The 12,434-nt window shown below is 41.3% G+C and overlaps 1 protein-coding gene across 2 annotated transcripts in view; it reads left to right on the top strand.

Moving 5' to 3' along the window:
* Positions 1-206: 206 nt before the first annotated feature.
* The window catches only part of LOC103481980 (angiotensin-converting enzyme), a 19,878-nt gene continuing 7,650 nt past the window's right edge, over positions 207-12,434 (top strand). Inside the window, exons 1-15 of one of the 2 annotated variants that reach the window (XM_008437847.2) lie at positions 207-901; positions 6,190-6,357; positions 6,460-6,547; positions 7,299-7,442; positions 7,536-7,727; positions 8,055-8,152; positions 8,241-8,295; positions 8,329-8,410; positions 8,987-9,210; positions 9,329-9,473; positions 9,636-9,734; positions 10,953-11,075; positions 11,161-11,366; positions 11,446-11,582; positions 11,979-12,137. In XM_008437847.2, the coding sequence (XP_008436069.1) occupies positions 659-901; positions 6,190-6,357; positions 6,460-6,547; positions 7,299-7,442; positions 7,536-7,727; positions 8,055-8,152; positions 8,241-8,295; positions 8,329-8,410; positions 8,987-9,210; positions 9,329-9,473; positions 9,636-9,734; positions 10,953-11,075; positions 11,161-11,366; positions 11,446-11,582; positions 11,979-12,137 (2,163 nt within the window). In that variant the 5' untranslated portion in view covers positions 207-658. Of the gene's footprint in view, positions 902-6,189; positions 6,358-6,459; positions 6,548-7,298; positions 7,443-7,535; positions 7,728-8,054; positions 8,153-8,240; positions 8,411-8,986; positions 9,211-9,328; positions 9,474-9,635; positions 9,735-10,952; positions 11,076-11,160; positions 11,367-11,445; positions 11,583-11,978; positions 12,138-12,434 lie in introns of both variants that reach the window. The other variant, XM_008437846.2, reaches the window with a different exon arrangement.

Raw genomic sequence — 12,434 nt, 5'->3', positions numbered from 1 at the left:
GGTTATGAATAAAAGACATTATAGTGTATAAACCCCTCCATCTCCCTTGCAGTTTCTTCCTATTATTTTTCTCTCTTCCCCCCTCTCCTGTTTTTCTTCTTTTCTTTTGTTTTTTTAGCCACCCCCTCCCCCTGTTGTCTCCAGGCTGAAACGGGGGAACTGGGAGTAAAATATGCGGAGTCCCTCCCAGACTCTCCGCTGCGCTGCTTATTGAAGAGCCGTCACTCTGCTGGCATGAAAAGGCGCACAGATCCAGCGCAGGCGGCGTCGGTGCGCAATGATCTGCACGCCGTCCGCCGATCTTTCCAGACGATGAGGCGCGTTTGCGCACACAACTTTTTTGCGCACCGGACGCTGCGAGGCTGAATGGATCAGTAGCGGAAGGTGGAGCGGGTGGGGGTGCATCAGACTCACCTGGCGCTGTTCCCTGCGCCAGTCCCCGCTCTTCTGATTGGTGGCAGTCATTTGTTTGGCTCCCGGCTGTTTGAAGGGAGGGCTGGAGCCAACGGGGTTGGGTTAGAGTGGCACTTTAAAGAGAAGCTCTCACCGATTCCGGTCTGTATCTTCAGTCTGGGAGGAGTGGAGGAAGGTGTAGCCGCGCTTTGCTCCACTTAACTTTTCCATTTAAGTTTTTTTTCTTTCCTCCACTCTGTGTGTGATGGGAGCCATGACTCCCGAGGCGCGCAGGCTGGTGAGAGCGGCGCTGCTGCTGCTGCCAGCCCTGCTGCTGTGTGAAGCTCTGCCAGCCGCCTGGCTGCCAGGGGACTATGCAAACTCTGTTGACGATGCCCAGAGGTTCCTCAGTGACTACAACAGCACCGCAGAGGAGGTGTTCTTCTACAGCGTGTCCGCCAGCTGGAACTACAACACCAACCTGACGGAGCACAACTCCAAGCTGCAGGTATGGAGAGCAGGGGGGAGCGAACAGTTTAGTTTTCGCATGGAAAAAGTTTCTCTTCACGGAGCTGAGCTCTGCTCCACTTGCTTATTAATATAATTCATCTCCCTCCAGCTGCGTGTGCTCATTTCCCTGCAAACGCAGGCAGCCAGGGTTATTGGAAATAAAATCAGATTGGAGAGAAGTGCTGCTGCTGGCTGCTGCTTCCTTTCATGCATTATTAGGACTCTTCTTATGACTTTATGTATTTGGCTGTGAGCAGTGGCGCAAAAAGAAAGAGAGGAAGGAAGGAAAAGAAAGAAAGAGAGAAAGGAAAAAAGTGGGTACACACTATATAGGGGCGCCATGCTAGAGGGGGCGCCAAAAAGATGGCGGAATAATTATTTCCTGTCGGAATTCTCTATATTTTACAGATGTTTGAAAACTCCTGGTGCCTCATAGAAAGTACTCAGCTTCACTCTGACTGTGTTTGGATCTCATTCACTACTCATGTACTCTGTTGTTCTCATACAGGAAATTTGTCTTGGACATCATTATGCACTCAGCAAAGCTGTTGTCACAATTACACACACTGCAAGCAATACAAACACACGTTGAACACAATAAAATAAAAACACACATGTTGCTCAGTAAAAGCGCAGGTTGCTCATTCCCACATACATTCCAACATGATTCAATATCAATATTTACAGAATTATCTCTGGTGACTAAAGCACCTGCTGCACACAATGAGGTTTTTTCTCTCATTCACCATGTTCAAGGTCCACCATCTTTTTTTTTTTTTTTTTTTTTGAAGTTTATTTTTTTGGCACCACACTGCCTAATCTGTGTGCTGCACAGCTGTTGAAACACTTTAGAGAACAGTCAAATATCTAGACACAGTGTAAAAACTGGTAAGAGGCTGTGTGTGTGTGTGTGTGTGTGTGTGTGTGTGTGTGTGTGTGTGTGTGTGTGTGTGCGTGTGTGTGTGTGNTGTGTGTGTGTGTGTGTGTGTGTGTGTGTGTGTGTGTGTGTGTGTGTGTGTGTGTGTGGGTGTGTTGTGTGTGTGTGTGTGTGGGGGGGGTGGAGGGGTAAATGCTAAATCCTGAGGAGTTCTGATCCGAATACACAGACAGAGATTGAAGAATTGCTTCAAGAATTGCTAACCAAAGTTCTTCGAGGTTGAAAAAAGACACATTTTGCTCGTCTTTTTTTTCGGAAAAGTTTAAATGCCATTTGCAGTCAGGAGAGGCAAAGCATCTTAAATTGACAAACTCTCTACTGTTGTCATTCTGCATGTCCGATGCTGCACTGCGATTCCACTACATGATTCTAAAAGTTGTGCATATTTGGACATTGAACGTACAGACAGAACAAAAAAACTTTTGAATAGATTTTCAGGCAGAAAAGAAAGTTTACAAATCTTCCAGCCTCCTCATAGGTGTCCACCAAACCTTCATTCTTGGACAAATCTTCTTTACACAATTTATAATTGTTATGTCCAGGTGTCTGCACCAACATTGATGTCAGAATATATGCAGATAACTCAGTGATTGATGCATTTACCGAAAAAAGAAACAGTCTCTTTAATTCTGTCTTCTCTGAATTCAGTAAGTCCTTGGAATCATTTTTCCATGGTGGAATCATAAAAACTGGTGTAATAAAGTTACGTTACAGCCCAGCGTCTAATATTCTAATAACTTGGCTATCCTGAGGCTAAGTTCAACCTCTATCCAACATTTTCATGGCAGTCTGAATGACTGATCTGTCACATACAAAATAATCCAATCTGTGTTAATCTGCAGGCAGAACTGTCGTGTTGCATTTTAATCAAACTTTTATGTCATGGATCAAAATTCTGCACCAGAAGAAGAAAAACTCTGTAAATCTGGATGTAAACAATGGCTGTAAATGAAACTGGTGAAAGCGATCTGTGTCAGTGAAGCTGATCACATCACAGTCCTTCCACTCTGGGTCCAACTTCACATCCAGACAGACGTCTCTACAGTCGCTGCAGTCAATGCTGTACAAACGGCCACTGCTGGTAGTTGTGGTTACATGTTTTCTTAAGTTTCTTCACCTAATTGATCAAGTGACTGTTGGCTAACATTGCAGAACAACTTTAAAATCCATCCACAGACCGCAGCATTCCTTATTACTTACATATGTTAGGTTCTTATCCCATTTACACAGAAGTCTGATTGCAGTCACATTTAATTAATTTAGTGAGAATGACTAGGCAAAAAAAAAAAAGGATTTTAGCAAAAAGTTGTAATTGAACTGCTGTGTGAGTGGAGCCCACGTTAATTTCTACATGTTGTTCTGAACTCCACATTCTTAGAAAAATGAATGTTACAGTGGTTGCCATACCAACAGATTACTCACAATAGTGACCTGTTGCATCTACATCTACATTCACAGGGTGTAAATGCGTTCATTAACCAAATTAATTTTTTATAATTTAATAAGTTAGGTCACTTTAGTTCTGAGTCTAAATGTGAATAATTTAAACATAATAATGAATATGTCTGAATTTCGGAGGAAATTGACCATGAAATGTTTGAATGCTGAATATTAACTTTGCCTGTAATAAACCTGGCAATCCTTCACCTTTATACTGTTGATTATGTAGCAATAAATGAGTTATGGAGCGGTTAATTGGTAAGCAACAATAAACAGGACCTTGGAGATTGAAATACATCTCCCACAGCCTGTAGTTATCTTTATTGTATTTTATTTTATACAAAGGTAACAACCAACATGAATGACTGCTGGCTTTCTGGAAAAAAAAAAGATTTAAAGGGGGCAATGGGCGGGTGGAGATGGTCAGAGAGGAAGAGCACAAAGGTCAGAGTTAATACATCAACTCAGAGCCACTTTTTCCTTTTACTGCAGTCTGTTGTTTCAGTGATTGTGTGGACAGAAAGAGATACGGGTCTTCAACAAAAACAGTGGAAAGAATCTGCTGTTCTGTGTGTTATGGTTCGTGTGACAGTTTTTTATTTTATTTTTCATGTCAGTGTTCAGCAAATGGTAACAATTGAGTAACAATACGTTGTTTGTCCATATGCTGTCAATTTGCTAAATGTATAACATGTGTTGTTTTAGATCACAACTCTCTTTAAAATGTCAGATGCAGGAGAAAAAATTGGTTTCCAGCAGCCTCCAAAACCACCGATTCTTTAAACACTGCCATCACGCAGCGAGAACGTCCGTGACCTTTCAGAACGCCGTAAAGAAAAGCCTTAAAGATTCACTGGAGCTGTAGGCGAGAGAGTGTAGCGCAGAGACAAAAGCTTTTTCTAAAAATATAATCTCCTCTCCTTTTGTCAGTCACATTATTGATCCCAGAGGAAAGATGTGGTGCTATGACTGTCAGTATACAGGGACAGGCTCATGAATTGTTGTCGAGGTTGCTGTAATGGAGGATTTTGGGGAAGAAAAAAAAATACAAGTAGATACAAGTAGATACAAACTGTAGGGCAATTTTTAACACTTCCATGGCCCTCAGGGATACAAACCGTTCCATAAGTAGCTCACTCTTTGTTCTCTCTGACCTTCACAACTATGAGTTCTTTGCACATTTATGTCAAAAATGATGATCATTAAAAAGTTGATTTTAGTAATTCAACTCAAAATGTTATATAGATTTATCACAGTGATATAAACACTATTTTGTAAGGCCACTGAAAGTGTTTTACACTAAAATATGAAACCTATTGACAACACTCCATAGGTTCTCTGTAGCGTTTAGCTCAAGCCAGTTTGCCAACCAGCGATGCGTGGTCATTACAGCAGGTCCTGATACTTCAGGTCCTAAGTCCTGCTGGAAAATGGGATCAGAATCTTTCACATCATCCCACAAACTCTTGAAAGGCTGCAGTTATCACTGCTGCAGCCTGAACAACCAGATTACTCAGCAATGACAGTTTGTGGCTTTCCTTGCTTGTTGAGGCTGTCAGTGATCCTCATGATTCTGTAGACCATAACATTTATGCATTGAAAAATCCAAGAGCTAGACTTTTTCTAGCTCCACTTTATTTAAATGCATCTGTTTGTAAAGTGACATGATCTTTGTCTTTATTTTAAATCTTTAGGAGCATTGAGTAACAACATTTTGTCTGACATGCTCGTTACACCTTTAAAGTTCAATGCACTTGGGAGCTGTCTGAGATACACAAATCAGTAATTTGTTCAAAGTTTAACCACAGTGTTCAACTCAGTGATACATTATAACAGCCTCATATGGGAAGATACACTAGAGTCTACTGAAAAACAATAAACTGATTTTTTAAGTGGGTGCAGTTCAAACAATCCAAATGTACCAAATCTCTTCGTGTGATGTAATACTTTTTTTTCCTTTTTGCATCACCCTCAGGTGTAGTGTTATCATTGCTTATAGTCATTACACTGTCAAAACTGGGTGTTTAGACAAAGGGGAGTGTTGAAGGCATGTGAGTACATAAAGAATAAATCAGGAACACCTGACATTGACACATTATTGCTGCCCGAATGTAATTACTTGTATGATGATGATGATGATGATGAACTGTTAACTCAAGCTCAATGTTGTTGTGGCACAAAGTAGATGAAGTGACACATTTTTGATATGACGATCCCTGCCCACTTTCAAGGCAGCACTCTGTTCAAAGCAAACACAACCAGGCAAAAATATAGGGTACAAAACGGACAGGCCAGCCGTGACTGTATCGTTTATGGGCAGGATCTTGAGGATCTGTATTTGAAAGTCTGTGTCTGGTTGGGGAACCTTCAGGTTTTGTCTATGCTTATTGCTGATGATGTACTATTGGTCTTTCCAGACCACAACCTTCATCATGTTCTAGGGTGTTTTTGCAGCCAAATTGGAAGAAGCCGAGACGAAAGTCAGTTCATCCTGATCTGAGGCAGTAGGTTTCAATGACACTGCTAGCAATCAGTGTTTGCTTGATGCAGAGGAGTGGATGTGTCTTTTATGCAAGTAATAGTCATGTTATTGGAATGCCTACTGAGACCGATTCCAGGCACATCCCATTGGAAGGATAACCTGGGGCAGATTGAGAACACGTTTGGTGGGGAACTGTATATTGCTTCTGACATGGAACCGGGTTTGAATCCCCCAGAATGAGCTTAAATCATCAGGTGGTTTCCCTCCTAGAAGTCACTGATCTTGAAGTTAGTGGAAGGTGATGGCTGTATGGATATTGTTCAGGCTTTAATGTTTTCTAAATGGGAGGATGGAAGGGGGGGGGGTCCATATTTTGCTCTAATACATTCACAGAAATGAACACACTTCTATCGCTTCTTGTCTTAAGGTACTAGCAAGTCTTGAAGAACAAGCCTTTGTTGAGGCCTGGGGGGGAGAGGCCTCCAAGGTCTTCTCTCAGGGTACCCTGAACAATCTTACTCCAGCCGACAAGAAGCTGATTGAAAAGATCAAGTCACTGGGAGCTGCCAACCTTCCACAGGCTGAACGAGAAGAGGTCTAGTATTTTTCATGTATCAAAAGTATAAATACGATGCAAAAATGCAAAGATTTACTTGATTCACAGAACCTGCTCATTTATCTTTTATCTTGCTTTTAGTATAACACCATCCTGAGCACCATGGACAGTATTTATTCAACAGCTAAGGTGTACCCACAGCCAAACATAAGCTGGAGCCTGGAACCTGGTATGTAAAAACAGTGTTTAGGTTTTAAGGGGCAAGATTCATGAATTGTATAAATGTTAGTTTGTAGCAGGAAAGAACTCTGCATAGGGGGAAATGTTGTACTCAAAACAGTTTTAAGTGCTTGAGATTTTATCAGTTTTTGGAAGCAACAGGATGGGTATAATTTCTGAAGAATTCTAAGAGGAAGTCTTGAGGATTTGTCGAGAGTGCTATGTGAAACACTTAACGAATCTTCATGGCGTGGAAGGTGCAGGCATTCATTGAGAACAATAGTCTTTTGTGTTTGTCAGCTACAACTGCTTAATGCATTTGCTTGAAAATGCTCTAATGCACGTACAGGGAGAGTGAAAAAAACAATCACCTTAGAGAATTGCTCATAAACTGAAATGAGCTCATTACATCCATAGTGTTGAGTAGTTTATCTTTTATAGAAGCTATCCACAGTGCAGATGAGGTCGAAGTTTATGTGCGTAAACCACACATGAACTTGGACCCTTTTTTCTCCACCATTTGACCTTGTGTTTAGAAGAGATGCTTGAACGTCTATGAAAAACCCGGGACTGTTAAAATCAACTTAATCTCCCCGATAAAGAGCATGTGATTCTCTTGGGGAGCAGGAAATTATGCAAGCAGCAATGCATCAAGATGATTACAGGGAATTTAGCATATTTTCCATTTGCGTTGCGTGATTGATTGATGTTACCTTTCCTGTGTCTGTCTAACTAAAGGGAAATTCTCATTTGTCTTGAAGAACTCACAGATATTCTGGCCAACTCCAGGAGTTATAAGAAGTTACTGTTTGCTTGGGAAGGCTGGCACAATGCATCAGGTGTGCCTCTTAAGGAGCATTATCCCAGGTTTGTGGAGCTCAGCAACAAAGCCTCAAAGCTCGATGGTAAGAACTCTGATTTGGCTCAGAATGAAAAGGCAAAAGATGTAGGTATAAATGTTACACACCAAAACTTGTGAAAACTGAATTTGTTCAAAGGCTTTGATGACACTGGGGCTGATTGGCGCTCTTGGTATGAGACGGAAACCTTTCAGGAGGATTTAGAAAATCTCTACAAGACAATTGAACCGCTCTACCTGAACCTGCATGCCTTCGTGCGACGCAAGCTCTACAACTTCTATGGATCCAAATATATCAACCTAAAGGGACCCATCCCTGCACACCTGTTGGGTAAGATGCACACAGCTACCACGATGAAAGCACACGCTCACCATTTGCATTTTTCTTTCATACAAAAAGTTGAAGAGGTCGGCTTTGCTTAGTTCCACTATAAACTTCTGTGATTGCAGAAACTACGTTCTTACCAGTCAAATGATCCGTTTTGTCCCAGATAAACATCTCCCTTAATATCAGACAGCTGTAGCCCAGTAACATGATATAGACCTTTTATGGTCAGTGAGCGCTCTACTAATACGCACTGAAGAGAATGCCTTAATGTAGGATCTCACACAGTGAGTCAGAATGGCTTTTTAAGTATGTTTCCATCCTGCCACACAGGAAATATGTGGGCCCAGACATGGAATAACATTTATGATATGATGATCCCATTTCCTGACAAACCCAACCTGGATGTGACCGAGGAGATGGTCAAACAGGTATGTGTGAAAGATGGACTTTATGCTATTGCTATGGCCTGCAAAGATAAATGATGAACTAACTGTTCAATGGCATTGGTCTTTTCAGGGCTACAATGCTACACACATGTTCCGTGTGGCTGAGGAGTTCTTCACGTCTCTGGGTCTAAAGGAGATGCCTCCAGAGTTCTGGGAAGGGTCGATGCTTGTTAAGCCTGAAGGTCGGGAAGTTGTCTGCCATGCGTCTGCCTGGGACTTTTACAACCGCAAAGACTTCAGGTAAAATAACTAACCTGTATTACCTCTGCATTTGCTTTAGAAAACACAAACTATAGACATATTGCATGTTGTTGTTTACATCCAGAATGCTGGAGCGTAAAAAGGCGATTCTTTTATTTGCCATCCATAGCCGCACAGGCATAGTAGAACAAATTCGTTACCAAAATGAAACCTGGAAATGTAGGTATAAGTTTTGTGCAGTGTGCCACATCAAAAGCATAATAGCGCTAAAAAAACATCATGTTGCAGAGTGTCTATAGTTGTTAGTAATTGTGGCAATTGAGGTAGTGGATTGCTGGTTGAAGCCCTGTCTGTCTATTTGTATCCTTGGGCAAGACACTTCACAACCTTGCCTATTGGTGGCAATCAGAGAGCCTGATGGCACCAGTGGATGGCAGCCTCTCTTTGGTCAGACTGTGACTACAATTTGGCAGCTTGTAGTAGTATAATGACTGACTGAATGTAGTGTAAAGCACTCTGGAGTCATTTTGGACTAGACAAGTGCTATACAAGTACAGACTAAATACCATTTACAAGTCAATCTGTACATTACTGTTTGTGTTTAATCCTGTTCAGGATTAAGCAGTGCACCACAGTAACCATGGAACAGCTCTTCACTGTACACCATGAGATGGGCCACATCCAGTATTACCTGCAGTACAAGGATCAGCCTGTGGGCTACCGCCGTGGAGCCAACCCTGGTTTCCATGAAGCTATCGGTGACGTTATGTCCCTGTCAGTTTCAACACCCAAGCACCTACATGAGATTAACCTTCTGGAGTCTGTGGCCACTGACACAGGTAACAATTATTGAATGGCCTCTAGTTAAAGAGATGCAAACTTAGAGTACTGTCATTAAAAAATTGAAATGAAGACTTAAATACATTGAAGAGGAATCTTGGATTTTTCAATTTCTAGAAACTGATCTGAACTTCCTGTTGAAGACTGCTCTGGAGAAGATAGCCTTCCTTCCCTTTGGCTACCTCATTGACCTCTGGAGATGGGGCGTGTTTAGTGGAAGCATTCCTCCAGAGAAGTACAACTCGGAATGGTGGTACCTCAGGTGGGACTAAATCCAAGAACAACTCTTAATCAAAATCTACTTAGTCATGTTTGATAAATGCAACATAAAGGGGAAGAATAAAAACAAACAGCTGTATGAGGAAACATTTGAAAAACAATTTCTCATTTTGAGTCAGTGTCTCATTAACTCTTCCTTTCACAGAACAAAGTACCAAGGAATTTGCTCACCTACCAGCCGCACAGAGGAGCACTTTGATCCCGGAGCAAAGTATCATATTCCTGGAAACACGCCATACATCAGGTAGATCTCTTCCAGCATTTACAATTTCACGACAACACTACAGTGTTTAGAGGGAAAGAAAACCTCAAATTGAGAATCTGTGCAGTACTCAGAAAATAGTGTTATTATATGTTCTATATTCTATTCCCTAACCCTAACCCTGCCTGCCGATCTGCGTATCGGTGTGTGAATGTGACTCTAGTGTAAAACACTTTGAGTGGTCAAAATGACTGGTAAAGTGCTACATAGGTTCAGTCCATGCTGTTTTTGGTTGTGTTTTATAAGCGATTCGCTTTGTTCTGTCACATAAAAATCTCAATAAATACAGTGAAGTTTGTGGCTGTAATAAGACAATGTGAAGAGACATTGAAGCTGTGTGAATTAGTGATGGGACTTAAGGCTCTTTGAAGGGAACCAAATTTGTTCAAAGAGCCGTTCAAATTATCAATTTTTATATTTTTTCTAAGATCAAGCCATCTTATCTGCAACAGTTTTATTTTAAATGTTTTCGTGGTAAAATTTCTGAAAAAAGTTGAATCACACATATTAAGTAAATTAGCGCAGCAGGTCCTTACAGAAAATATTATGTATATATTTTTATACAATCTGAGCATATAGATGTCAAGTACATGTGCAATTTTTTAAAGTATGAGTTGTGTGAATTAATAACATTTTAGTGCTATTTTTAATATTGACACAAAATAAAAAGGAAAATTTAACAAAACAGAGATGAAAAAGTTGATTTAAATTTCTTTGGCAGAAACAAAAATCTTCTTCTGCCCATGTCCAGCATGTCCAGCCCTTTCTTCTATATTTATTCTCTAATTAAATATATTTAAGTTTTTTAAATTAAATACAAGAGCTACTGCAGTGTGAGCAGAGCATTGTAAACAAGCAAAGTTGTAAAAGAGTTCTTTCCTTCCAGGGTAAAGAGGCAGTCAAAAGAATCGTTCATGAATCTCACATCACTAGTGTGAACACTTTCACCCAGTTCTTCTCTACATGTGAAGAAACTGGTTCCGGTTCCGCTCAGTACGCAAGAATGAGTGGAAATGATGCTATTGTCTGCTGCTTTGTTTTGTTGCCTTGAACCAGCAACAAAGGAAGCCTGCTGCAGAAGCCAAGGTCATTGAAGAGTTCATGTTCTGGCTTGTTTTAGGAAACGGGGGACATACGGGCGCTTGAGAAACATATGAGACAAAGTGAATCCTTGTGAATGTGGTTTCCCGTCTCTTGCAGGTACTTTGTCAGCTTCATCCTCCAGTTCCAGTTTCATGAGAAACTCTGTGAGGCAGCCAAGCACACCGGGCCTCTGCACACCTGCGACATCTACCGTTCCGCAGAGGCAGGAGAGATTCTTCGGTAGGAAGGACGTCTTTGTCGCACAGCATCAGTAATGCACAGTTTTGAGAAAGTAAACATGCTATTCATTTTCTCCCTTCAACAGAAAAGTTCTTGAAGCAGGTTCCTCTAAGCCCTGGCCTGAAGTCCTCCAAGAAGCTATAGGCACAAATAAGATGAATGCCACCTCCCTGATGAGATACTTTGAGCCCATAATCAAGTGGCTGGAACAACAAAATGTGGATGAGACCCTGGGATGGCCTGAATTCAACTGGGTCCCACCCATCCCTGAAGGCTACCCTGAAGATATTGGTAATGCTGAAGTGTGAGGACATTAAAAGCCCAATAGAGTATTTACTCTCTCAACTGACTGTGATTCTTCTCTTAACAGACAAGAATACAGACGAGCTTGATGCAAAGCAGTTTCTGGATGAATACAACAGCACAGTTGAAATAGTGTGGAATGCCTACACTGAGGCCAGCTGGAAGTACAACACGGACATCACTGAAGCTAATAACCAGGAAGTGGTGAGGGCAACAGAACGTCACCTCGGCTGCTCTACTGCCGCTGTCATCTTTAGTGCATGTGAACACCGATCACTTGGAAGTTGTCTAAGTTTTATCAACTGAATTAGGACTACTTTGCACCGCTGAATTAAAAGATAACATCCATTTTTCTCAATCAGGTCAAGTTATTATACAAATTTTATTTAGAGACATCTGATCTAACTATTGATTAAACTTTTGTGACATTATCAGTTCATTTCTGTTAATATCTCTCATCCAAAAAAGGTTTTAGGAGAAAAAAATATTTTCTAACAGAGTGTATTAATTAAATGTTACAAACTCATGTTTTGGGGCATCCTCTGGCAGTAATCCATCTTATTCTTCAGTCTTAATGACCAAGTGTTTGTTGTTCTCCAGCTTAAGAAGGACCTGGAGATGGCGGCTCACACCCTGGAGTACGGCCGGAAGGCTCGCCAGTACGACACCTCTGACTTCCAGGACCCCTCGGTCAAACGCATCATCAAAAAACTCAGTGACCTTGAGAAGGCAGCGCTGCTTACTGAAGAACTGGAAGAGGTGGGAACGGAATGAATTCATCTTGCCAATATATAATATAATGCTGGAAATGCACCTAACGCTCTGATAAAGTATCTGAAGACAGGACAGATTTACAGATTTGTTACAGTTCAGCCCCCCCAAGGCTGACATGACAAACACAGAGCTTATTTTACTGCTGGTTCTCCTAAAAACATGACATTCATACTGTTTTCTGACAACAACTTTAATTTATATATATATATATCCATCCATCCATTTTCTTGCACCCTTTTTCCCTCAGTGGGGTCGGGAGGGTTGCTGGTGCCCATCTCCAGC

Source organism: Poecilia reticulata, linkage group LG19, assembly GCF_000633615.1.
Source record: "Poecilia reticulata strain Guanapo linkage group LG19, Guppy_female_1.0+MT, whole genome shotgun sequence".
In the NCBI taxonomy this organism is placed as follows: Eukaryota; Metazoa; Chordata; class Actinopteri; order Cyprinodontiformes; family Poeciliidae; genus Poecilia; species Poecilia reticulata.
The sequence above is the reverse complement of the archived record's forward strand: the minus strand, read 5'-3'. Positions and strand labels throughout refer to the sequence as shown.